This window comes from Loxodonta africana, chromosome 4, assembly GCF_030014295.1.
Source record: "Loxodonta africana isolate mLoxAfr1 chromosome 4, mLoxAfr1.hap2, whole genome shotgun sequence".
NCBI classification, from domain to species: domain Eukaryota; kingdom Metazoa; phylum Chordata; class Mammalia; order Proboscidea; family Elephantidae; genus Loxodonta; species Loxodonta africana.
The window spans coordinates 14,756,036-14,782,450 of NC_087345.1; the positions used below are offsets into that span (position 1 = coordinate 14,756,036).

Below are 26,415 nucleotides of genomic sequence, written 5' to 3' on the forward strand. Positions count from 1 at the left end.
TGGTTAAGCACTTGGCTGCTAACTGAAAAGTTGTGGGCCGAACCTACTACCGCTCTGTGGGGGAAAGATGTGGCAGTCTTGCAGTTCTACTCTGTCCTATAGGGTGGTTGTGAGTCAGAATTGACTCAAGGTCAATGGTTTGGTTTTAGGGCATGGATTGTCTTATGATTAATTATATGCTCCACGATGCCTTGTGGTGGTAATTGTTTAATATGGTAATTAATTAATATGGTAATTGGCTAATAAATATTTGTACATTGACTTGAACTCCCCTTCAGTTTAAGCCTAACTTATATACCCCTAGTAACATAATATCCACACTTTGTGGAAACCAATGTGGTAGGAAAGGTATTTATTGCCTCTTCTTCTGCTTGTTCACTGAAGACATCTACTGGGTATGCTAAGTAGCAATAGAAGATTTTAGTGTCTATCGCTGAAGCTCTGAAGACAAGCAAAGCCACGCCCTAAGAAGATCATAGTAGTGCGTTAGGCTATAGATGATTGGGAAATCCTAAAGACAATTCAATTCAACATTTATTGAACTAGTTGAAAGTATCACTAATAAGATTATAAACGGTCTTTGCTTTACAGTTACTTACAGTATGTTGTTGTTGTTAGGTACCATCGAGTCAGTTCCAACTCATAGCAACCCTATGTACAACAGAAAGAAACACTGCCCAGTCCTGCACCATCCTCACAATCACTGCCATGCTTAAACCCATTGTTGTAGCCCCTGTGTCAGTCCATCTCATTGAGGCTCTTCCTCTCCTTCGCTGACCCTCTACTTTACCAAGAATGATGTCCTTCTCCAGGGACTGATTCCCTCCTGATAACATGTGCAAAGAGTGTAAGATGTAGTCTCGCCACCCTTGCTTCTAAAGAGCATTCTGGTTGTACTTCCTTCAAGACAGTTTGGTTTGTTCTTTTGGCAGTCCATGGTATATTCAATATTCTTCTCCAGCACCACTATTCAAAGGTGTCAGTTCTTCTTCCGTCTTCCTTATTCATTGTCCAGCTTTCACATGCATATGAAGCAGTTGAAACCACCATGGCTTGGGTCAGGAATGCCTTAGACTTCAAGGTGACATCTTTGCTTTTCAACACTTTAAAGAAGTCTTTTGTAGCAGATTTTCCCAATGCAACGGGTCTTTTGATTTCTTGGCTGCTGCTCCCATGGCTGTTGATTGTGGATCCAAGTAAAATGAAATCCTTGACAACTTCAGTCTTTGTTTATGATGATGTTGCTTACTGGTCCAGCTGTGAGGAATTTTTTTTTTAATTGTACTTTAGATGAAGGTTTACAGAACAAACTAGGTTCTCATCAGTTAGTACACACATTGTTGTGTGACATTGGTTAACAACCCCACAACATGCCAACACTCTCCCTTCTCAACCGTGGGTTCCCTAGTACCAGTTTTCCTGTTCACTCCTGCCCTCCAGCCCTTGCCCCAGGGCTGGTGCACCCTTTAGTCTTGTTTTGTTCCATGGGCCTGTTCAATCTTTGGCTGAAGGGTGAACCTCAGGAGTGGCCTCATTACTGAGCTGAAAGGGTGTCCGGGGGCCATACTCTCAGGGTTTCTCTAGTCTGTCAGGCCAGCAAGTCTGGTCTTTCTTTTTAAGTTAGAATTTTCTCCACATTTTTCTCCATCTCTGTCCAGGACCCTCTATTGTGATCCCTGTCAGAGCAGTCAGTGGTAGTAGCCAGGTACCATCTCATTGTACTGGACTCAGTCTGGTGGAGGCCACTGGAGATGTGGTCCATTTGTCCTTTGGACTGATCTTTCCCTTGTATCTTTAGTTTTCATTCTTCCTTGCTCCAGAAGGGGTGAGACCAGTGAAGTATCCTAGATGGCTGCTCACAGGCTTTTAAGGCCCCAGACGCTACTTACCAAAGTAGAATGTAGAACATATTCTTCATAAACTATGTTATGCCAATTGAGATAGATATTCCCTGAGATCATGATTCCCACAGCCCTCAGCCCAGCAATTTGGTCCCTCAGGGAGTTTGGATGTGTCTATAGAGCTAGCATGACCTTGCCTTGTACAGGTTGTGCTGGCTTCCCCAGTATTGTATACTGTCTTACCCTTCACCAAAGTTAGCTGTGAGGATTTTTGTTTTCTTTGTATTGAGATGTAATCCATATTGAAGGCTGTGGTCTTTGATCTTCACGAGTAAGTGCTTCAAGTCCTCTTCACTTGCAGCAAGCAAGGTTGTGTCATCAGCATAATAAAGGTTGTTAATGTATCTTCCTCCAATTTAGATGTCCTGTTCTTCATAGAGCTCAGCTTCTCATATTATTTGCTCAGCATACAGATTGAATAGGTATGGTGAAAGCATACAACCCTGATGCACACCTTCCCTGACTTTAAATCACAAAGTATCCCCTTGTTCTGTTCAAACAACTGCCTCTTGATCTATGTAAAGATTCCTTATGAGCACAATTAAGTGTTGTGGAATTCCCATTCTTTACAACGTTATCCATAATTTGTTATGATCCACACAGTCGAATGCCTTTGCATAGTCAATAAAACACAGGTAAACATCTTTCTGATATTCTCTGCTTTCAGCCAGGATCCATCTGACAGCAATGATATCCCTTGTTCTGTGTCCTCTTCTGAATCCAACTTCAATTTCTGGCAGTTCCCTGTCGATATACTGCTGCAGCTGCTTCAGCAGAATTTTACTTGGGTGTGATATTAATGATACTCTTCAATAATTTCTACATTCAGTTGGATTATCTTTCTTGGGGATAGGTATAAACATGGATCTCTTCCAGTTGGTTGGCCAGGTAGCTATCTTCCAGATTTCTTGACTTAGAAGAGTGAGCACTTCCAGTACTGCATCTGTTTGCCAAAACATCTCAGTTGGTATTCCTTCACTTCTTGGAGCCTTGTTTTTCGCCAATGCCTTCAGTGAAGCTTGGACTTCTTCCTTCAGTACTACTGCTTCCTGATCGTATGCTACCGCCTGAAATGGTTGAACATCGACCAGTTCTTTTTGGTGTAGTGACTCTGTGTATTCCTTTCACCTTTTCTTGATGCTTTCTGTGTCATTCAATATTTTTCCTGTAGAATTCTTCAGTATTGCAACTTTAGGCTTGAAATTTTTCTTCAGTTCTTTCAGCGTGAGAGATGCCGAGCCTGTTCTTCCCTTTTGGCTTTCTATCTCCAGGTCTTTGCACATTTCATTATAGTACTTCGCTTGGTCTTCTTGCTTTTCCATCATCTCTTTCCACAGAGGAAGTTGATTTGATTCCTGTGCATTCCATCTGGTGAGGTCCACATGTACAGTCACCATTTATGTTGTTGAAAAAAGATATTTCCAAAGAATAAGTCATTGGTCTTGCAGAATTGTATCACGCGATCTCCAGCATTGTTTCTATTACCAAGGCCATATTTTCCAACTACCATTCCTTCTTCTTTGTTTCCAGCTTTCGCATTCCAATCACCAGTAATTATCAATGCATCCTGATTGCATGTTTGATCCATTTCAGATTGCAGAAGTTGGTAAAAATGGTGTTTGTCTTTGAAATGCAGAGTAACATTCAAGTTTCTTCATCTTCGGCCTTAGTGGTTGGTGCACAAATTTGAATAATAGTCATATTAACTGGTCGTCCTTGTAGGTGTATGGATATTATCCTATCATTGATAGTGCTGTACTTCAGGATAAATCTTGAAATTTTTTTTTTTTTTATGATGAATGCAAAGCCATTCCTCAAGTTGTCGTTCCCGGCATAGTAGGCCATATGATTGTCTGATTCAGAATGGCCAATACCAGTCCATTTCAGCTCACTAATGCCTAGAATATCCATGTTTATGCATTCCATTTCATTTTTGATGATTTCCAGTTTCCCTAGATTCATACTTCATACATTCCACATTCCGATTATTAATGGATATTTGCAGCTGTTCCTTCTCATTTTGACCAGTGTTATATAAATAGTGTAAACAAAGTGAAATGATACCACAGACATGTATTTTATTTTTTACCTCATTTTACTTCAAATGATTCTGTAGACATATTATTGAGATCACCAAAGACCTAAAGAAAAATGTTTATTAGTCCTTCACAAATAGATAAACCAAAAACCAAACCCCTTGCCATCAAAGGTGTAAGTAAGGGTATAAGTAATTATTAGCATAGGTTTAAGTTTAGACAAGTGTAAGTAATTATTAACATCTTCCTGCATACCCTTACAAGTACACTGAATTTGCCTCCCTATGAGTTTACTAGGACCCTTTTGGTGCAGTGGTTAAGCGTTCGGCTGCTCATCAAAAGGTCCATGGTTCAAACCCAGCAGCAGTTCTGAGAGAGAAAGATGAGGCAGTCTGCTTTCATAAAGATTTACAGCCTTGGAAACCCTGTGGAGCAGCTCTACTCTGTCCTATAGAGTCGTATGAGTCAGAATCAACTCGACGGCAATGAGTTCATGACTTTACTAAATTCAGAAAGCTAACTTATCTTCTTTAGAAGAAGGTGAGTTTTAAACCCTAAATAAACCAAAACCCCGGGTTGGTAATTCCCTTCTGGACCCTTGAGGTTACTTTTGTGACCCTTTGGTTCCCATAGTCAAGTTTGTAGTTTGTCAGCAGTACAAGGTTAATGGTATATTAACCTATTTTGTATTGAACAGGAGAGAAATATAAAGAGAGTGAATTAATTCACTTTGAAATGACTTGAATTATAATTCAGTGATATTATCTTCCTAGAATAGATCTATCTATGTTTATAGAATTGAGAACAAAAGAGATTCACCAATCTTAAATCTCTGGTTTTTCTCCTATAACTGATTTGCTGCATAATCCTGAGTCATTTGCCTAATCTCTCTTTGTCGGTGTCTCCACTTGTGAAATGTAATATAGGCCGTAAGAACTAGCTTCCAAAGCCGTTGTAAAGATTTGATAATATCATATTTAAATTCACTACCGCTTCATCATTTCTATGACTGTTATTATTACTTAAGGTATTTATAAATTGAGACACTTAGGAAAAATAGAATCTGGTATAGATAGACTTTAAGTGATTAGTAGAATATGTCATCCAGAATACCTTTGCAGGCACATTGTCTTTCTTCTCATCCTTACTTAAGGTAGTTGTTGTTTTAATGCTTTTTGGAATTGATTTATTGGGTCCTTAATCCTGGTCTGCTCCAGCCGCCCAGATCGCCTTCGGGACATTGCCGATCGCTTCAACGTAGACCACGATGCTGTACTGGACAATGTACTTTATGCACGCGCATATACTAGTAAGAGCCCCATGCAGCTGGATGCTTGGGTTCTTTTCAGGTTGGCAGCACTGATTTACTATTTGAGTGACAGAACATTTTGGCACTGTTCTATTCTCCTTTTATTTCACTTTTCTCCAAATTAATTTAGTCAGTCCCCAAATTTTATCATCTGGTAAGTCCTTAGGTATTAAAATGCCCTCAAATTACTTCTTGGTCTTTGTCTTTTGGTTAATGTGCATTGGGCATGTATGCTAAGGCAGAATATGAAATCATATCTAATGAAGTCATAAATCATCAAGAAAATCCTTCAAGGATCAGAGTTTCAGAGATTTTGCCTGGCCCCCTAGGACATGAATGATCTTAGTCTTCTGCTTCTTCTGGCTGTTTAACGTCATCTCACTGCGTTTCTCACCAGGCGAACATCAGATGGAGCTACTTGATTACGTAGCAGCAAAATTCCATGAGGAAGCAGGCATCTTCAAACTACTGGTACAAGCTTTGAGATCTTGCTCTCTCACAAAGCTGTGCAGCATATCCTTCTTCTCCTATTGATTCCTCTTCAAATTAACTTCTTCCTTCCATTTCCAAATGCATGTTTATTTTGATGTGAACCCTGTGCAGATCATTGATTCAATAATGGCACTTTTCCGAGTGGATTTCAGTGGTCGTGGGGAGTTGGCTGAACGGCAGCAAAAACTGGCCCAGATGTTGTCACGACTCCAAAAAATCTCAGAAGGTAGATCGTTTAGATAAAGTGGTGCTACCAGAATTGCATCCATGACTATGGTTGCCAAGTAGGCTTTGCAGAGGAGCCGGGAGTATGACGGGAGGTAATACATCTGTAAAAAATAGTTACATTACCTTCATGGAAATGCAAGGCTTTTTACTGACCAAAAATATTGGTACTAATATTATAAGGTATCTAAATAAACATAACTTTAAATAAATAGAAGAGCCTTGGCAGCGCAGTGGTTAAAGCAATTGACTGCTAACTGAGAGGTAGGCAGTTTGAACCCCCCAGCCACTCCTTGGAAGAAAGACGTGGCCGTCTGCTTCTGTAAAGATTATGGCCTCGGACACCCTCTGGGGTCGCAATGAGTCAGAATTGACTCGACGGCAGGGGGTTTGATTTTGAATTTTAAATAAATAATTTCTGTTATCCATGAAAAAACAGTATTATGATTCTGTTTAGGAAATAAAATCATGGGGCAATATCCCAAACCTCTGAAGTTTAACCAGTGAACTTTAATTTATATTGTCCTCCTCTTCTTAATTGTATTTCTTGATACAGAATATAATGTAGCTGTGTTTGTGACCAATCAAATGACTGCAGATCCAGGAGCAACTATGACGTGAGTCCCAACATTCTGCTTCCGTACTTCATGGAGGTTAATGTCAAAAGGACTAGAGGGCAGAACAGAAAATAATTTCAAAAGAATCACTCTTGATGTGGCACGCAAGTCACGTTATTACACAGTGCATATTACTTCATAATTGCAAGTATCACTTATTTCTTGTCTAGAATCTATTTTTCTTGACTTCTTTATAGAATAAAGCAATAATTTAACCATCTTCAGAGATACTTTGAGCACCTCTTTGGTCTAGGACTAAAGGAGCAGTGGAGGACAATAAGAAAAATATCCTCGGGAAATAAAAAACTATCTTCCAGATAAATTAATGGCTTCCATTACACTGATAAGCTGTTAACCTACAAATACAAATGCAGGCTTCTCTACATGATATATGTGAGATATGTTTGTAAGAGGCTGTACGAGAGAAGCCTCCTTCCCGTTTGAAGAAAACAGATCATTTCAGTCCACACGCGGCATGTTCAGAACCTGTCGATGTATTTGTGCACGTAACATAACTATTGATGGCTCTCCCTGAGAGGTATCTGGCAGTGTATAGAGAGGCAGGGAGGACTAAAGCAGGATGGTAAGAACAGAAAATTCAAAGAAAGGTTCATTGCCATTTTAAAAAATTTGAGCATTATGTATCTGAATAAGCAATCAAAATAGCCCCGCATTCATGATATTACTTCTTTTGAAATTTTTTCAACAACTTATTATTTAGAAAAATTTTTAGCCGGAGGAAAGATTCAATGTAGGACAATGAATACACATTACCGTTCACTTGGGTTCATCAATTAAAAGATCTCACGACGTTCTCTCTACACACACACAGACGTACTCACGTGTAGACATGACGTCTGCAGATCATGTGTATCTATATATAGTGGGAAGGGCGTCGTGTTTGGTAAAGTAGAGGGTCAGCAAAAAAGAGGAAGACCATCAAAGAGATGGACTGACACAGTGGCTGCAACGATGGGCTCAAACACAGCCACGATTACAAGCATGGTGCGGGACCAGGCCGCATTTCATTCTGTTGTACGTAGTGTTGCCATGAGTCAGAGCCAGCTCCATGGCACTTAACAACCACGCATTTGAATGTATCATAGACACATATACACATATATATAGTGTGTGTGTGTGTGTGTGTGTATGAACCAGTTGAGGGCTGTCCTTTTTGTTTCTAGAACTATTTGCAGACGTCATGACACTTCACCTCTTAATACGTCCGTGTATCTCTTCTAAGAACGTTCTCTAGAAAGCCATAATACGGTTCTCACATTCAGAAAATTTAACACTGACATAACATTGTTATCTAATATAGTCATATTCAAGTGTCGTCAGTGGCCCCAATAATGTCCTTTATCATTGCTGAGGTTTTTTTTTTTTTATTTGTTTTAGAGTCCAGATCGATGGAGGACCACACATTGCATCTAGTTGTCATATCTCTATAGTCCCCTTTAATCAGAATAACTCCCCAGCCCTTGCTAAATTTTTATGACACGGACATTTTTGAAGGGCACAGGTCAAATTTTTGCAGAATGTCACTCAATTTGGAGCCGTCTGTTTTTTTTTTCTCATTATTTAAAATGGTAAACATTTTTGGCAGGAACACTCCATAAACAGTAGTCTGGCCTCCTCAGTGTACCATATGAGGCCCACGATGGGACTTTGTTCCATTATCAGGGATGTTAAAATTGACCATATTATTAAGATGGTGTTCACAAGATTCCTCCATTGTAAAAGACCTTTTTGCCTTTGTAATTAATAAGTAATGTGTGGGGTGATACTTTGAGACTGTATAAATATCTTGTTCCCCAATAAGCTTTCACCTATTGGTTTTAACACCCATTAAAGACTCTTGCCTAAATCAATTATTACTCTGATGGTAACAATACAGAGTGGTGTAGTACTTTGATACCAAAGTAATACACCATATAGTAGCATATGAGATGAGTCACTGACATATATATTAGAAGATATTTGATATGATAGTATAAATTCTATGAATTGTTCGGAAGTGAATGTATCTCTATAGGCATTTTCTAAATGAACCCTAATAGTATTGCTACATCTTCTGCAGTTTCATAAATCTCTCACTTTTCGATACCTTTTTATGAGTATTTTCTGTTTAATTGTAGGACATTCCAATGTGAAAAATATTAACTTCACCAATGGTATTGAGCAAGTTAAAAAGATTGGAGAGGAAGGAATCAATCATTTATTCAATCAACAAATATTTATTAAAAAATCTACTATGTATCTAGGTTCTGGGAGTTCACTAGTGAATGAAAGAGACAAAAATCCTTGTCTCCATAAAAAGAGAAATAAGTGATGTCCATTCACTTCAAAATTTTGAAGACTTGGTAGGTCACGCATTATGTGTAGTGTCTGAGTGGTTAAGGCAATCTTCTCTCTTCTATGGGGTGTCTTTCAGACACAGGACATGAAGTACTTTACACAGAGAATAATTTTAAATTAAACTAAAGAGAAACGGAAGATTTTTAAGGCTCTCTTTAAAAAGAGAAAATGACTCATTGGCTCAGAGGGAGGAAGTGGGTTGCATTCAAATAAAGCAGTACAAGTTAAAGAGCAATTTTCTTTCTTCAGGTGTGGGGAGGGAACGCTGAAGAGGCTACAACTGTCGATCTAGAATTAAAGGGCGAAGGAAATGGGTAGAAATTAGGTCAGATGGGGTTCTTTTTCTTATATTTGTACAAAGTTTCAAAAAAAGTAAAACAATTTTGAATTGCCGCCGATAAGAAAATGAAAGGAGAAATTGAGTGGTGGCAGAAAGGCAATGATTGCAGTTGGAGAGGGGAGGAGATTTGTAATGGCGTGAGCTCAGCAGAGAGCCGGAGAAGGCAGCAAAGGCTAGTCTTTTCACTGGGTAAATCTGCTTTGAAACATCATGTCCTCCATGTAGCAGAGTTGTAAGGGAACAAGGTTCACTATAATTAGTATATTCCAAAATATATTAAATTATAACAAGACAAATTAATACATGTCTTCAGATAAAGCACAAAAATTGCCACAACTGAATGAGAAAAGCCAGGACAGTTTTAAACTGAAGGATTTCAAACGCTATTAGAAAAGCTCCCATAAAGAAAATATGTTTTGTTTCTCAGTGTTGAGGAACTTCAAGTTGCAGCTCGCCTGGGGCCTGTCAGAGAAATATCACTATAATTGGTATGAGTCCCCAAGTACGCTGACAATAATTGAGGCTTATATCCCATGTATTATACTTGATGGCACATCGTATTAAAAAGGAACAAAATTATAGAGGCGAGGAGCTGCTGTATGATACAGCAGAGGGTAGCTCCTAGCTAAGGCTTACAGATACAGATTTGAAAACTGGAATGATCCAGCTGATGAAGGCCTAGGATAAAAAAAAAGTCCAAGTGTCAGCCTGTGAAGCCCCACACCAGGGCAAATAATAAGATGAGCAACAAATAAGATCAAGACGTTGCCACCTGCTTCATTCGTGTGTTTCTTTTGCTGGAACAAAAGGTCATCTTAGAACATTTGCAGTCATGTAAATGCGCAGTTGGTTTACTCTCTCAGAACATCACCTACTGATTCAACATCATTTGCATAAATTAAGAGGCAGTGTGGTTAGAGGAAAAACACTGTGCCATGGTCACTAGCATGGTGACCTTGCACAAGTCATTTAAACTCTTTAAACTTCATTTTCCTCCCCCACAAAACTAAGAGAACTTACATGTATTGATTGCTTACCATGTGTCAAAAGGCACTCTGGTGGCACAGTGGTTAAAGTGCTCAGCTGCTAACCAAAAAGTCAGCGGTTCAAACCTACCAGCCGCTCCACAGGAGAAAGATGTGGCTGTCTGCTTCCACAAAAGGTTTAAAGAACCAAAAGCCAAACCCACCGCTATCGAGTCGATTCCATCTCATAGTGGCCCTATATAGCCTTGCAAACCCTATGGGCAGTTCTACTCTGTCCTGGAGGGGCACGATGAGTTGGAATCGACTCGATAGCAGTGGTTTTGGCTTTTTTTGTTTTGGTACTGTGTGCCAGGTACGTTCTTGCATCATTTTATGTAATTCTCATGTGACCTTAACATAACTCAAGCTTCTTGGGCCTCTGTGTTCTGTTAGTGAAATATGTTGTTGTATTCCCTTCCCGCCCCCCCGCACACACCAAAAAAAAAAAAAAATCACCTTCTAGAATGTTGACAAAAAGTATAGATTTTTCTGCATATTTTGGGAGGAAACAGGAGAGCAAAGTTACTTAGCAAAACTTCTTAAACATACCCTTTCTTTTTTTTTAACGGTGTCAGCTCTTTCCCCAAAATTCTTCTCTTGGCAGTACGCCTCTCTCCCAGTCTTCCCTTAGTCTCTAAGCCTCCTCCTCATTCCTGGGCACATTCACTCAGCCTTTCTCTCAGCAGACCCCATCTGTAAATTTTTCCCACCAGCAAGTCAAAAGCACCAGGAGTGCCTATTGTCCCTTAAGCTTGTCCCTTACTATGCCTTTCAAGGTCCATGCCCCAAACAGTATTTGAGGTAGGCGTTCTAACTATTATTGCTGACTTATAAAGGAGGAAACCAAGGCTCGGAGTACTTAAACTCTTGCCAATCACACAATTAAAAAATCGGGGAGCTTTCAGCTGCTAACCAAAAGGTCAGCAGTTCAAACCCACCACCCACTCCGTGGGAGAAAGATGTGGCAATCAGTTTCCATAAAGATTTACAGCCTTGGAAGCCCTATGAGGGCAGTTCTGCTCTGTCCTATAGGGTCGCTATGAGCTGGGATTGACTCAATGGTAATTGGCTTGGTTTTTTTGTTTATCTCTGACTTCAAAACTGATGCTCTTTTAGCCTACTATGTTACCCTCCCCTCACCCCCAGAAAAATATCACTTGCCCTACATGACAGCCTTCATAAATTGTGAAGAATCTTCACCATAGCCCTAACTTTATGACCCCAGCACCCTAATTTGAAGTTTGGAGGCCAGGCTGTCCTGGTCTTACCCTCAACAATATATTATGCTGTATCCTATTCAACCTGAGGGGGAGAAATGGAGCAATCTTTCTCGGCCCCTCCTAATATCTACCATCATCTCTTCTTCCTTCTCTCACCGTACTCCCCGTCCCCTGGGAATAGGAGAAAAGACAAGGAGAAGAAAATACAAAAGAAGGGGAAATGAGGGAATAGGCTAAAGGAGGGTTGTGGGTGGTTGTCTGCAGCTGTTTTTACTTGGTCAGAAATAGAAGTAAATTAAAGCCCTCCGAAAGAATGTGGAATGCTATTACACCTTCATGTACTTCACCTCAAGACTTGGTTATAGCTGCTGAAATACTCGAGACGTTCAAAGAAACTTTTTTCAGAAAAGTTTCTTGGTCTACATTTCACTGAAAGAATGACTGTTTTAACTGAATTGTTCAGTTAAATAATAATAGTTACCATTTACTGAGGATCTCTTATGTGCCAAGATTGCTGTAATATAGAACTAATATACAGTAAAACCTACAAAAGCTGGAAGAAACTGTGTAGGGCAGAAATCTGCCAAAGAAGGAAAACTAAAATATTTTCCACTAAAAGAAGCGATAGTAAAGGGTGAGACCACAGCCTGTCAAGGCGGGAAGGCTTGGGAGACCCAGAAAAGCAAGGTAGTCCCGTCGAGTTCCAGCTCTCACAGGTTTCACTGTATATAAATGACCTAGCACAGTTCCTGGAACATAGTAAACTCCCAGCAAGTTATATTAACTATATCTTGAATCCTCACTTCACAACAACCCTAGGAGAAAAGATCTTTCTATTCCCATTTTACAGATAAAGAAACCAAGCTTCATAAAGGTTAGGTAACTGGAACAAAGTAACATAGGGAATAAGTGGTTGAGTCAGAATTAGGAAAGCAGAGAAGTGATAATGGTGACAGTCACTGCTAATGCCTTACCTGAATTATTTTACTCTCTGAGGTTATTTACTAAATATGGAATCCGAACAAAGGGAACTAAATTAGATCAGTTAGGAGAGCATCTGCCACATAGTTAGGGCTCAATAAATCTTAGTTATTGTTATTATTACCACCCATCTATGCAGAACATAACCCCAAAACAGTTGCAGCTGTATATAAACAGAGAACTGCCAGAAATTCAAGCTGGATTCAGAAGAGGACTTGGAAGGAGAGACATCATTGCCGATGTCAGATGGATCCTAGCTGAAAGCAGGGAATACCAGAAAGATGTTTACCTGTGTTTTATTGACTATGCAAAGGTATTTGACTGTGTGAATCATAACAAATTATGGATAACATTGCAAAGCATAGGAATTCAAGAACACTTAATATGCTCATGAGGAACCTGTACATAGACAAAGAGGCAGGTTTGAATAGAACCAGGGTGTACTGCATGGTTTAAAATCAGGAAAGGTGTGCATCAGAGTTGTATCCTTTCACCATACTTATTCAGTCTGTCTGCTGAGCAAATAATCAGAGAAGCTGGACTATATGAATAAGAACAAGGCATCAGGATTGGAAGAAGACTCATTAACAACCTGCGTTATGCAGATGACACAACCTTACTTGCTGACAGTGAAGAGGGCTTGAAGCACTTCCTGAAGATCAAAAACTACAGCCTTCAGTATGGATTGCAACCCAATGTAAGGAAAACAAAAACTCTCACAACTGGACCGATAAGCAACATCATAATAAACAGAGAAAAGTTTGAAGCTGTCAAGGATTTCATTTTACTTGGATCCACAATCAACACCCATGGAAGCGGCAGTCAAGAAATCCAAAGACTTATTGCATTGGGCAAATCTGCTGCAAAAGACCTCTTTAAAGTGTTGAAAAGCAAAGATATCACTGTGAAGACTAAGGTGTACCTGACCTAAGCCATGGTATTTTCGGTCACCTCATATGCATGCAAAAGCTGGACAGTGAATAAGGAAGACTGACAGAGAATTGATTGCTGCCTTTGAATTATGCTGTTGGAGAAGAATAGCAAATATACCATGGGCTGCCAGAAGAACAAACAAATCTATTTTGGAAGAAGTACAGCCAAAATGCTTCTTAGAAGGGAAGATGGCGAGAGTTCGTCTTACATATTTTGGACATGTTATCAGGAGGGACCAGTCACAGGAGAAGGACATTATGCTTGATAAAATAGAGGGTCAGTGAAAAGGAGGAACACCCTCAAAAAGATGGATTGACACAGTGGCTTCAACAATGGGCTCAAGCATAACAACAATTGTGATGAAGGCGCAGGACCGGGTAGTGTTTCCTTCCATTGTATATGGGGTCACCATGAGTCGGAACCTACTCGATAGCACCTAACAACAACATGCCAGAGAAGGAGGTCCATGAATCTCCTAAACTAACGTGAAAATTTTTGTAGATGTACATATGTGCATTTTCTTGGGGAAGGGGAAGTCTATATCTTATATTAAATTATCAAAGTACTAAAAAAAAAAAAAAAAAGTGACCTTAAAAAAATGTTAAAAGCCATAAATTCTACCCAGAATCCTGACTACCTTGATGGAGCAAGCAGAATTTGGATTGGCTTATTCTCCCAGAGCCAAGGCTGTTATGCTATGTCACAGTCTGTTTTGACCAAGTATAACCTCTAGATCTATGCTTAGTCCCTTTATGATGATTTCTAAGCCTAGACTTCCTTCTGCATCAGTTGAGATGATCATGTGTTTTTTTCTGCTTCATTCTATTGATGTGGCATATTACACTGATTTTTGTATATTCAACCACCGTTGCATTCATGGGATGAATCCTACTTAGTCATGGTGTATAATCCTTTTAATATGCTATGAGGTTTGGTTTCCTTACATTTTGTTGAGGAATTTTGTACCCAGGCTTTCTTAAAGGGCTCACGGACAGGGTTATTTCTTGTCAATTCTTGCCAAGTGAGTGGTAGTCCCCTAGTGAGTATATCTCCCAAGATGAGTGTCAATAATATTTGTGATTACCTTGCAATCGTAATCAGACACAGTAAGAGCTTATCTTTTGATTAACCTAATTTAGAAGAATAATCTTTAGGCATCAGTGATGAAGGCAAAGATATTTCCAAGATTATTCTCACTGCAGATTAATAACTAGTATGACATTGAAGGCTTCCAACATACAGTTAATGAACAAGAAGGAGGTTCTAAATCTGTCTTCATTTACATAGTATCCCACGGAAAGACTGGGTATTTTCTTATTTATTAGACTGTATCTATCTTCATTGCGTAGAATAGTGTCTGGCAGACAGTGGGACATTAATAAATATTTTTCAGTGAATAGATGAATGAATGACTAAATGAATCCAGTCTTTGTATTTTATAAAGAAAAATTGCTTAACCCTAAGAATTATTCTAAGAAGTAAATAATATTTTATTTGTGCTTTTAAAAAGTCAAACAAATTCAAACAGAAACTTGTACACTAATGTTCATTGCAACATTGTTCACAATAGCCACAAGATGGAAACAACCTAAATGTCCATCATGAACAGATAAACAAAATGTGCTATATACATCCGATGAAGTATTACCTAGCCATAAAGAGAAGTGAAGTCTTGATACATGCTACAACATGTATGAACCTTGAAAACTTTCTGAGTAAAATAAGTCAGTCACTTGGTGAAGGGTAAGACAGTATACAATACTAGGGAAGTCAGTACAACTTGACCAGGGCAAAGTCATAGAAGCTTCACAGACAAACTCAAACACCCTGAGAGACTGAGCTATTGGGCTGAGGGCTGGGAACCATAGTCTCAGAGGACGTCTAGCTCAATTGGCATAACATAGTCTATAAAGAAATTGTTCTACATCTGACTGTGGTGAGTAGCATCTGGGGTCATAAAAGCCTGCAAGTGGCCATCTAAGATGCATCTACTGGTCCCATCCCATCTGGAACAAAGGAGAATGAAGAAGACCAAAGGCACAAGGGAAAAAATTTGTCCAAAGGACTAATGGAGCACAACTACCATAACCTCCACCAGATTGAGCCCAGAACTACTAGATGGCGCCAGGTTACCACCACCAACTGCTCTGAAAAGAATCACAATAGAGGGTCCCGGGCAGAGCAGGAGAAAAATGTAGAACAAAATTAAAAAAAAAAAAAAAAAAATACCAGGCTTACTGGTCTGACAGAGACTGGAGAAACCCCAAGAGTATGGCCCACTAATACCCTTTTAACTCAGTACTGAAGTCACTCCTGAGGTTCACCCTTCAGCCAAAGATTAAACAGGTCTATTTTATAGGGCCAAGGCACTGAAGGCACTGGTGAGAAACAAGGCTCTGGGAATTGACGGAACACCAACTGAGATATTTCAACAAATGGATGCAGCGCTAGAACAGCTCACTTATCTATGCCAAGAAATTTGGAAGACAGCTACCTGGCCAAATGACTGGAAGAGATCCATATTTATGCCTATTCCAAAGAAAGGTAATCCAACCGAATGCAGAAGTTATTGAACAATATCATTAATATCACATGCAAGCAAAATTTTGCTGAAGGTATTTCAGAAGTGGTTGCAGCAGTATACCGACAAGGAACTTCTAAAAATTCAAGCTGGATTTAGAAGAGGACGTGGAACCAGGGATATCACTGCTGATGTCAGATGAATCCTGGCTGAAAGCAGAGAATACCAGAAAGATGTTTACCTGTGTTTTGTTGACTATGCAAAGGCATTTGACTGTGTGGATCATACCAAATTGTGGATAACATTGCAGAGAATGGGAATTCCAGAATGCTTAATTGTGCTCATGAGGAATCTGTACATAGATCAAGAGGCAGCTGTTCAAACAGGACAAGGAGACACTGCATGATTTAAAGTTAGGAAAGGTGTGCGTCAGGGTTGTATCCTTTCACCATGCCTATTCAATCTGTATGCTGAGCAAATAATCTAAGAAACTGGACTATATGAAGAAGTACGGGGCATCAGGATTGGAGGAAGACTCATTAACAACCTGAGTTATGCAGATGGCACAACCTTCCTTGCTGAAAGTGAAGAGGACTTGAAGCACTTACTGATGAAGATCAAAGACCACAGCCTTCAGTATGGATTACATTTCGATGTAAAGAAAACAAAAATCCTCACAACTAGACCAATAAGCAACATCATGATAAACAGAGAAAAGATTGAGGTTGTCAAGGATTTCATTTTACTGGGATCCACAATCAATACCCATGGAAGCAGTAGTCAAGAAATCAAAAGACTCATTGCATTGGGCAAATCTGCTGCAAAAGACCTCTCTGAAGTGTTGAAAAGCAAAGATCTCACCTTGAGGACTAAGGTGCGCCTGACCCAAGCCATGGTATTTTCTTTCAGTCGCCTCATATGCATGCAAAAGCTAGACAATGAATAAGAAAGACAGAAGAAGAATTGATGCCTTTGAATTGTGGTGCTGGTGAAAAATATCGAATATACCATGGACTGCCAAAAGAACAAACAAATCTCTCGGGAGAAGTACAACCAGAATGCTCCTTAGAAGCGAGGATGGCGAGGCTACATCTGACATACTTTGGACATGTTATCAGGAGGGGCCAGTCCCTGGAGAAAGACATCATGCTTGGTATAATAAAGGGTCAGTGAATAAGAGGAAGACCCCCAATGAGTTGGATTGTCACAGGGGCTGCAACAGTGGGCTCAAGCATAGTGACAGTTGTAAGGATGGCACAGGACCAGGTGGTGTTTCGTTCTATTGTGCATAGGGTCACTATGAGTGGGAACCAACTGGATGGCACCTAATAACAACAACAACATGGAGCCAACAATAACAGAGGTGAGGAATGGGCTTCACAGTTCAATTTATGCATAGGAGACTAACGGGCACACCTGCCCAAAAGCAAAGACGAGAAGGTGGGAAGGGGCAGGAAAACTGGACGAATGGAAACAAGGAGCCTTGGGCGGAGGAGAAGAGAGTGTTGACACATCGCAGGATCGGCAACCAATGTCACAAAATAATTTGTGTATTAACTGTTTAATGAGAAACTAATTTGCTCTGTAAACTTTCACCTAAAGCACAATTTAAAAAAAAAAAAAAGAAAGAAAGAAATAGGCAAATATGTAGATACCAGGGCTTGAACTGACTCATTCCCTTCTTAGAATTTGCAGATTCCCTGGTAATTCTTATGTATAACAAATTTTGAGAACCACTCCTCTACTAGTGGTTCTCAGAGTTGATCCCTAACAGGCAGCATTAGCATGGTCTGCGAACTTGAATGCAAATTCCCAGCAGGAGTTCACACCAGAATGAATCAGTTTGAAGCCCTGATAGATAAAGCACCTTTATTAGTGCTTACAGGGTGGGTGGGATGGGAAAAGGGAGAGTGTTTGCTTAGGGGGCACTGAGTTTTCCGATAATGGTTGTCAAATAATTTGGCAACAGTGGTGATAGGTGTACAACATGTTGATCGTACTCAATGTCACTGAATTGTACATGTAAAAAAATGTTGAATTGGCAAATGTTTTTTATATATATTTTGACCACAATAAAACAATTTTAAAAAGTCAAACAAAACATGAAATATTTACCATAGGAATCTCAGAAGGAAGCCTGAACTAGTTGACAATAGGGTATACGGCAGCTCAAAACTCACCCCACTCTGTAGTCTGTGAAGAAGCCTCTGCTTATTTAGAATGCATCCCTACAGAAATGTTGCCTTGTGATTGCAGCCAGATGAAGAAATCTGAAACTGCCTTTTATTAATTCAGCTTTCAGGCAGATCCCAAAAAACCCATCGGGGGACACATTCTGGCTCATGCTTCAACAACAAGAATAAGTTTGCGAAAGGGAAGAGGAGAACTGAGAATTGCCAAGATTTATGACAGGTAAATGTCTTATTCCTCATTGGATTTTGTGCATGTGGTATTATTAAACAGAATTGACTCAAGGGCAATGGGTTTATTTATTTTTTGTTTTTTTGAAAGGCTATAATTACACCACTGGCAGATGCTACATGTTTGTAATTTCCTTCTCAAAAGTCATTCAGTTCATTGGGAAGTCCCTACTGTGTGCTAGGCAGTAGGGATTCAGGGACTCTGTTGACAAATAGATTGATACCTGACCTTCCAAAGCTTACAGTGCAGCTGGGTAATGAAACAATCAATCCCAGCTAAGGCATGGTAAGTGTCGAAAGCACAGAGCATGGAAACATAGCCGCCTTTCTTTTGGCCAGGTTAACGCCTGTTTGCATCTCAGGTTTCACTTTAAACATCACTTCCTCACGGAACTTTTCCCTGATCCTTACAGTTGAGACTGTACTCTGTATTTTTCACAGTATTTTACTTAATTAAGGATTATCCATTAGCAAATTTTTACAGAGAATCTACCATGTGTCAGCTGTTCTAGCCTCTGAGGATAGGGCAATGAACCAAAAAAAACAAGCCCCTTTGTTCATGGAACTTACATTCTATTGGTAATGATTTCTGTATCATACCTAGTGTGTGACAGACAGTAAATTCCCTGAGGCTAGGGAGAGCACCTGCCAGCTCCCCACTGTGTTCCTAGCATCTGGGACATAGTAGGTACTTATCTAGTGCTGCTATAACAGAAATATCACAAGTAGGTGACTTTAACAAACAGAAACTTATTTTTTCACAGTTTAGGAGGCTAGAAGTCCAAATTCAGGGCACGAGGGGAAGGTTCGCTCTCTGTCCGCGCTGTGGGAAGGTCGTTGTCTCTTCAGCTTCTGTTCCTTAGCTCCTTGGTGATCATCATGTGGCATGGCACCTATCTTCCCCCATCTCTGCTCTTTGCTTCCTTGTTTAATCTCTTTTATATCTCAAAAAAGATTGATTTAAGACACACCCTACACTAATAACGCCTCATTAACATAACAAAGAAAACCCATTCCCGACTGGGATTATAACCACTAAAAACCAAGCCTACAGCCAGGAGTCGATTCTGATTCATAGCCACCCTATAGGGCAGAGTAGAAATGCCCCATAGGGTTTCCAATTCTTTACAGAAGCAGACTGCCACATCTTTCCCCTGTGAAGTGGTTGATGGGTTCAGACCGCCAACCTTTCGGTTAGCAGCCGAATGCTTTAACCACCGCACCACCAGGGCTCTTTATAACTACTTTGGGGTTAGGATTTACAGCACATTTTGGGGGCACACAATTCAATCCATAACAGTAGATGTGCAATATTTGTGACTGACTGATTAACCAACCGTACTACTTCTTTCACTTAGGGTATTAGGTCTACCCCAGGCAGAAAAAAGCAGCCAAAAAATCAGATGGGTTCTTAATCTGGTTTTTGCTATGAATCACAGTGTTTATTATTCATTGTCATTGAATAAATATTAAATAATCAGTTCCCCCATCTGTCTGATTTAGATTCGGATCATTTACTTTTTATCACCTGTACCTCCAGGAGACTATAATACATAAATACTGTGTTTTGCAGAGTTTCAGCAATTTCTAGAAATTTGCTACAGATATTCTTTGTTGAATTAAGTAGTGAGTTGGGTTGTTCCATCTTGTTACTAGAATATTTGACACTTTTTACTCTGACTTGTAATTGTTTACATGAATATCTCCTTCACAACAAGGACTCTGTCTTGTTCACTAATATCCCCAGCACCTAGCATGGTACCTGGCACATAGTAGGTACTCAATAGCTATTTGTTGAATTAATAAATGAATATGACTTCACTTACATGCTCGTTCATTTGTATATTCATCAAGTCCTCTAAACTTACAGGAACAAACAATTCCTCTAGTTCTTACAGCCCCAAGAGATTACTATGGCTCTGCAGATTCAATAAAAGATAATTAAAGTAAATTATCATAGATGTTAGTTACGCCAAATTTCTATAAATTTGAATAAAAACAACAAAACTAGATCAGAGCGTAAAATACCAAAACTTAGTTTATCGTGCAGCATGTATTCATTTCTTTCTGGTCCCTAATGATTTCTCACAAAGAATTCTCCTTAACTTTAGAGAAAACTGTTTGGGAGAGAAGATGATGATGGTATTGATAGCTAACATTTATTGAGTGGCTATTGTGTGCTACGCCAAACTCCAAGTGCTTTATCCATATTACTTCAATATATATAACAGCAATCCTAAGAGATAGAGGTTATTACGCCTATTTCACAATGAGGAAACCAGTGCCCCAAGCAGTTAGGAAACATTGTCCCTCTACAGTCTATTTTAAGCACAGAAGCCAAAGTGATCATTTGTAAAAGATAAGGAGCATGTCTCTCGTCTGCTTAACACCCTCCAATGGCTTCCCTTCTCAACTCAGTAAATGGCCAAGTCTCTATAGTGGTTTACAGGGCACTATGTGATTGGCCCTATTACCTTCCTCCTGCTCTCCCCCTTTCTCACTGTCCCTCAACCTCAATGGGCTTCTTGATGTTCTATAAGCATGCCAGGCCTGCTCCTACTGTAGGGCCTTTGCACTTACTGTTTCCTCTGGCTAGAACAATCTTCCCCCACACGACTTTCCATTTGGTTATCATCCTCATTACTTTAAGTCTGATCAAATGGTACCTTCTCAGGAAGTGTGTCCTGATCTCTCCATTTAAAAGTGCAACTGGTCTTCTCTCAATTCCCTTACTTCCAGTCTCCTTACCCTGCCCTTTTTTTTTTTTTTTTTTTCTTTCCCCATAGATGTCATTTTCTAACGTTGTTTTTGTTAGGTGCTGTCGAGTCAGTTCCAACTCACAGCGACCCTATGCACAACAGAATGAAACACTGCCCGGTCCTGAGCCATCCTAACAATCGTTGTTATGCTTGCACTCATTGTTGCAGCCACTGTGTCAGTCCACTTCGTTGAGGGTCTTCCTCTTTTCCACTGACCTGTACTCTGCCAAGCATGATGTCCTTCTTTAGGGACTGATCCTTTCTGACAACAAGTCCAAAGTATGTAAGACATAGTCTTGCCATCCTTGCTTCTAAGGAGTATTCTGGTTGTACTTCTTCTAAGACAGAATTGTTTGTTCTTTTGGCAGTCCATGGTATATTCAGTACTCTTCTACAACACCACAACTCAAAGGCATCAGTTCTTCTTCAGTCTTTCTTATTCATTGTCCAGCTTTCACATACTAACGTATTTCTAACATATCACATAATATATTTATTATGTTCATTGTTTATTGTTTGTCTTTTCCTTCCCCACATATAAGTCCCACAAGGGCTGAGATTCTTGTCTTTTTATTTTTTTTTTTTCCACTTAGGGATCTCAAGTGCCTGCAACAGGTATATAATAGATGCTCAATAAAAATTTTGTTAACAAATAAAATGAATGAACTTGCCCCAATCACATAACCAGTAAAGATGGAACCAAAATCTATGCTGTCTGACTCTAGAGACTATACTCTTAACCACTACACTATTTCTTGGTTTACTGTTGAAGGTAGTCATAGCTAGTCTATTATAGCTACTTCCATGGCTTCAACGACTACCCTTAAAGAGATATAAGGACTTTCCTTGTTGAAAGAAAACACAGAATTCCCAAGAATTCTTGCAGGAAAAAAGTTCTTAGAAGGAAAATTTCCAGGTGTACAGGAGTGACTATAAAAAGCAGCCCAGCCATTTTCCTTGAACATCACTACAGTTACTGCTTCCATAATCTCTCCTGGCCCTAAATGCACATTTTCCCCTCTTTAAAACTTTTGAGTGAGTGAATGAAAACCCTATTTGTTTGACTTCACTTAGCATATCTGAGATTAGTGGACACTACAAATAAAGAATTCTACTGAATTCAAAGGGATAACAAATTTTAAATAATTATCAAAAAATGAAAAGATATAAAAATGGTCAAGGTTCTGAAGTATTTGTTTCTGATTCTGTTTTTAGGAGAAAGTAAACAAACAAAAAACTGATTCAACTTTGCCAATACCGTGCTCAACTTCGCTCTTTCTCAACTCCTTATTCCTCTATATGAGACTTTTCATTTTCCTTCCTGCCGTTCGTAAATGGCTGTCCAAGTATTTTCCATCAAGACCAAAAGATGACTTTCTAATTCTAGTTAGACCTTCTTATTCATCTCCAGTCTTAGTCTAGCAAAAGCTACTTCATCTATACCCAATTACCATCCTTCGGGGAGACCCTTTTGCTATTTCCCAAGGGAAGTAACTTGACTCATAGTGAGCTCAAAGCATCCTGCCTAATCTCTTCCCCCTCACCCCCGCTGCCAAAAAAAAAAACACTTTGAGAGGCAATCTAATCGAATGACTAAGAACATGAGCTTTGGAGTCAAATACCTTGGTCTCTAACCCTGGCATCTTCACTTTCCAAAAATGTAATCTTGGGCAAATTGCTTCTCTCTGAACCTCAGTCTTCTGTAACATGTGGATAATAATACATACCTGACAGGATTATCATAAAGGTTAAGGAAAGTAATATAAGGGAGAGCCTGGCATCTAGTAATTAATACTTAATAAATGGTAGCTAGATATATTTTGCTATCTAGTCACCATAACCTGGATATAATAACAGCACAAAGTATTTACAGTAGGCTCTTTCTCTTATGCTCAGTGATTTTCAAATTCCTATTAGTCTAACCTTTTACTCAAGTTTTGGTTATTAATTGCCAACTGCTTACAGAACTTCTGTACATGAATGTCCCACAGGTACCTCAAACTCAGCATATCTAAACCAAATTTCTTATTCTTTCCAACTTCCCTGTCACAAACAAGCTTTTCTATTTCTTTTTTTATTGTTGTTGTGATTGTTTGTTCATGCTGTTTTCTCTACCTAGGATAGCCCCATTTCTGTTTCCTCAGAAGTCTCTTCAGTTATTATTTCTGAAGCCTTTCCTAATCAACCTAGCCAGGCACAGTAACTCTTTAAAGCTGTCTAACATCCATATTGACTTTATGAAACTTAGCTTTTTTGTACAATCTATACTGTTTTTGCTTTATGCTGTCTAATACATGCTAAAGTATGATTCTCAAAATTTAAAACCTGATTCACATGCCATTGTGGATTGAATTGTGTCACCCCAAAAAAATGGATGTCACCTTGGCTAGGCCATAATTCCCGGTATTGTGTGGCTGTCCACCATTTTGCGATCTGATGTTGTAAATCCTGCCTCTATGATGTTGATGAGGCAGGATTACAGGCGGTTATGTTAATGAGGCAGAACTCAATCTACAAGATTAGGCTGTATCTTGAGTCAATCTCTTTTGAGATATAAAAGAGAGAAGTAAGCAGAAAGTCAGAGGGACCTCATACCACTAAGAAAGTAGTGCCCAGAACAGAGCACACCCTTCGGACCCTGGGTCCCTGTGCCGAGGAGCTCCTAGACTAAGGGAAGATTGATGACAAGGACTTTCTTCCAGAGCCCACTGAGACAGAAGGCCTTCCCCTGGAGCTGTCACCCTGAATTTGGACTTCTAGCCTCCTAGACTGTGAGAGAATAAATTTTGGTTTAGTAAAACCATCCACTTGTGGTATTTCTGTTATAGCAGTACTAGATAACCTGGTGGTGAAGTGGTTCAGAGCTCAGCTGCTAACCAAAAGGTCAGCAGTTCAAATCTATCAGCCGCTCCTTGGAAACTCTATGGGGCAGTTCTACTTTGTCTTATAGGGTCACTATGAGTCAGAATCGACTCAATGACAATGGGTTATATAACTAAGACACATGCAAATAAATATAAAATGAACTTGTGTCAAAGATTTAATTCAACTCATTAATTAGTGAGAAAACCAGGATTCAAAGAAGAGTTTGAAGGACAGATTTATATAGTAAGTCAAAAGAATACCGAAATAAATTTGCTAATAGATGGAAAACTGTTTAATATCCTGTTGATGTTGTTAGGTGTCATTGAGTCAGTTCCGACTCATAGTAACCCTATGCCCTATGTACACCAGAACAAAACACTGCCAGGTCTTGCACCTTCCGCACAATCATCGTTATGATTGAACCCATTGTTGCAGCCACTGTGTCAGTCCATCTCATTGAGGGTCTGCCTCTCTTTCGCTGATCCTCTACTTTACCGAGCCTGATGTCCTTCTCCAGGGACTGGTCCCTCCTGATAACATGTCCAAAGTATGTAAGATGAAGTCTTGTCATCCTTGCTTCTAAGGAGCATTTTGGCTGTATTTCTTCCAAGACAGATTCCAAGACAGGTTAATAACCTTCTGGGCAATAAATTGTAACATTTGAAGTTATCTTTTCTACTGGAAGAAAATCAGTTGCCTCTCTACACAATGAAATACAGTTGCGCTGCTATAGACTGGAATAATTTGCATTGCCCTCAGACAAGAATCATCTACATTGCTACCAGTTCTCTACAAATAACCTCTAATTCAGAGGTGTAGAGTATACTGAAGGATTAAATTTAAAAGATGATATAACCATGACTCACATACAAATATAAAAGGTCAAAGATTTTATTTAACTCATTGATAAATGAGAGAACCAATAAGATTTTATAACTGACCAAAGGAGAAATCAAAGTACCACGTTTATGTAGTCAAATAAGGAATGTTAAAATTATAGATTTTTAAAAACCTGAGAAAAACAGGTCAGTATCCATTGGACAGTTATCAGTTGCATTCCACCACACACAATTTACATTTCTGGACAAGAATAATATGCATTACTCATAGCTTTCTAAAACAGAGATATAAAATAGTTCAAAGACGATGAGAGGCACAGGGCTCTCACAGAACTGGACAACCTGTTTCCATTGAAGGTACTAGTAATCTTTGAGTCCACTTCAAGGACTTCCACAGTTTTCCCCTACATTCGTCTGTTGTTGGTTGCTGTCCAGCAGGCCTCTGACTCACGGCAACCCCACCACAACAGAACAAAACGTTGCCCAGATCTGCGCCATCCATTGTAATCTGTAGGGGTTTCTTTGGCTGATTTTCAGAAGTACATTAGCCCAGTCAGTCAGAAAGGCTCACATGCCTATGGACTCAGATCTGCCCGAGGGTCTGCTAGACAATGCCTGGCGCTGCACTGAACGAATATCCAGTTATCCCTTTGTCCTGTTTCCAAGTTTGGGGAGATATTTTTGGCATTTAGAAACATATCTATAGAATTTGTTCAGTTTATGTGTGAAAGGGTTGATGATCCTTGTAAGTAAATTCTGTAGTCCACATTTAGCTGTCCCACTCTGCGAGCTGTCTCTGGAGACTCAGACTGATGGGAGCATGAGGCCCGTGACATGACTACAGTATTTATAGAAATAGAGCTTTTTATAAACCTCTGTTCCCTTGTATTCTGCTAGCCCCGAGATGCCTGAAAATGAAGCCACCTTCGCAATAACTGCTGGAGGAATCGGGGATGCCAAGGAGTAGGTGGAGAATTGATGCAAATTGCTTCTTAGTGCTTATTAGGAGCTGAAGAAATGGAAAAGCAGTCTCAAATTTCAGATCTGGAAATAAGAGTTTGTTTTTTTCACATGTTATTAAAGGAAAGTCAGCAAAAGAGATTTAAATCTTATATTTATCTGAAAGGTTTCTGAGTTCAGATAACTATGCATGGCATGTCAACTCAGGAATATGTATTTTCAGTAGATAGACAGGTAGAGATATATGGATCTACCTTTTGAAAACTAGTTGGGGAAGGGCGATCTGATTCCTTCACTTTAGCCTCTCGAAGTGAGCCACTAAGCAGACAGAAAGTCTAAGCACTCAGAAATGTGCCCTCCAACACTTTTCTGGGCTACGTTACCACTGCACTTCCAAAACAGGGAGAAGTTTCAATTAGGGAGGAATGTTTTTAGGACACACGCACACAAAAGCTCTTTTTATTTACAGTGTCAAACTGTACATTCGCCTTTATAGCAACAGAAAAGAAACATTAAATTAAGCCACAATTTGAATCATTTGACCTTCTGACAAGTTGAAATTACTTTAAAAAATGTATTTCTGCTACATACATATTTGTTGGGAAGATAAAGAG

The 26,415-nt window shown here is 39.5% G+C and overlaps 1 protein-coding gene across 1 annotated transcript in view; it reads left to right on the plus strand.

Moving 5' to 3' along the window:
- The window catches only part of DMC1 (DNA meiotic recombinase 1), a 54,040-nt gene extending 28,190 nt beyond the window's left edge, over positions 1–25,850 (plus strand). The window contains exons 8-13 of the mRNA XM_064283540.1: positions 5,155–5,246; positions 5,644–5,717; positions 5,850–5,964; positions 6,520–6,580; positions 18,254–18,370; positions 25,739–25,850. Coding sequence (XP_064139610.1) covers positions 5,155–5,246; positions 5,644–5,717; positions 5,850–5,964; positions 6,520–6,580; positions 18,254–18,370; positions 25,739–25,808 — 529 coding nt within the window. The 3' untranslated portion in view covers positions 25,809–25,850. The remainder of the gene's footprint in view (positions 1–5,154; positions 5,247–5,643; positions 5,718–5,849; positions 5,965–6,519; positions 6,581–18,253; positions 18,371–25,738) is intronic.
- Positions 25,851–26,415: the final 565 nt, after the last annotated feature.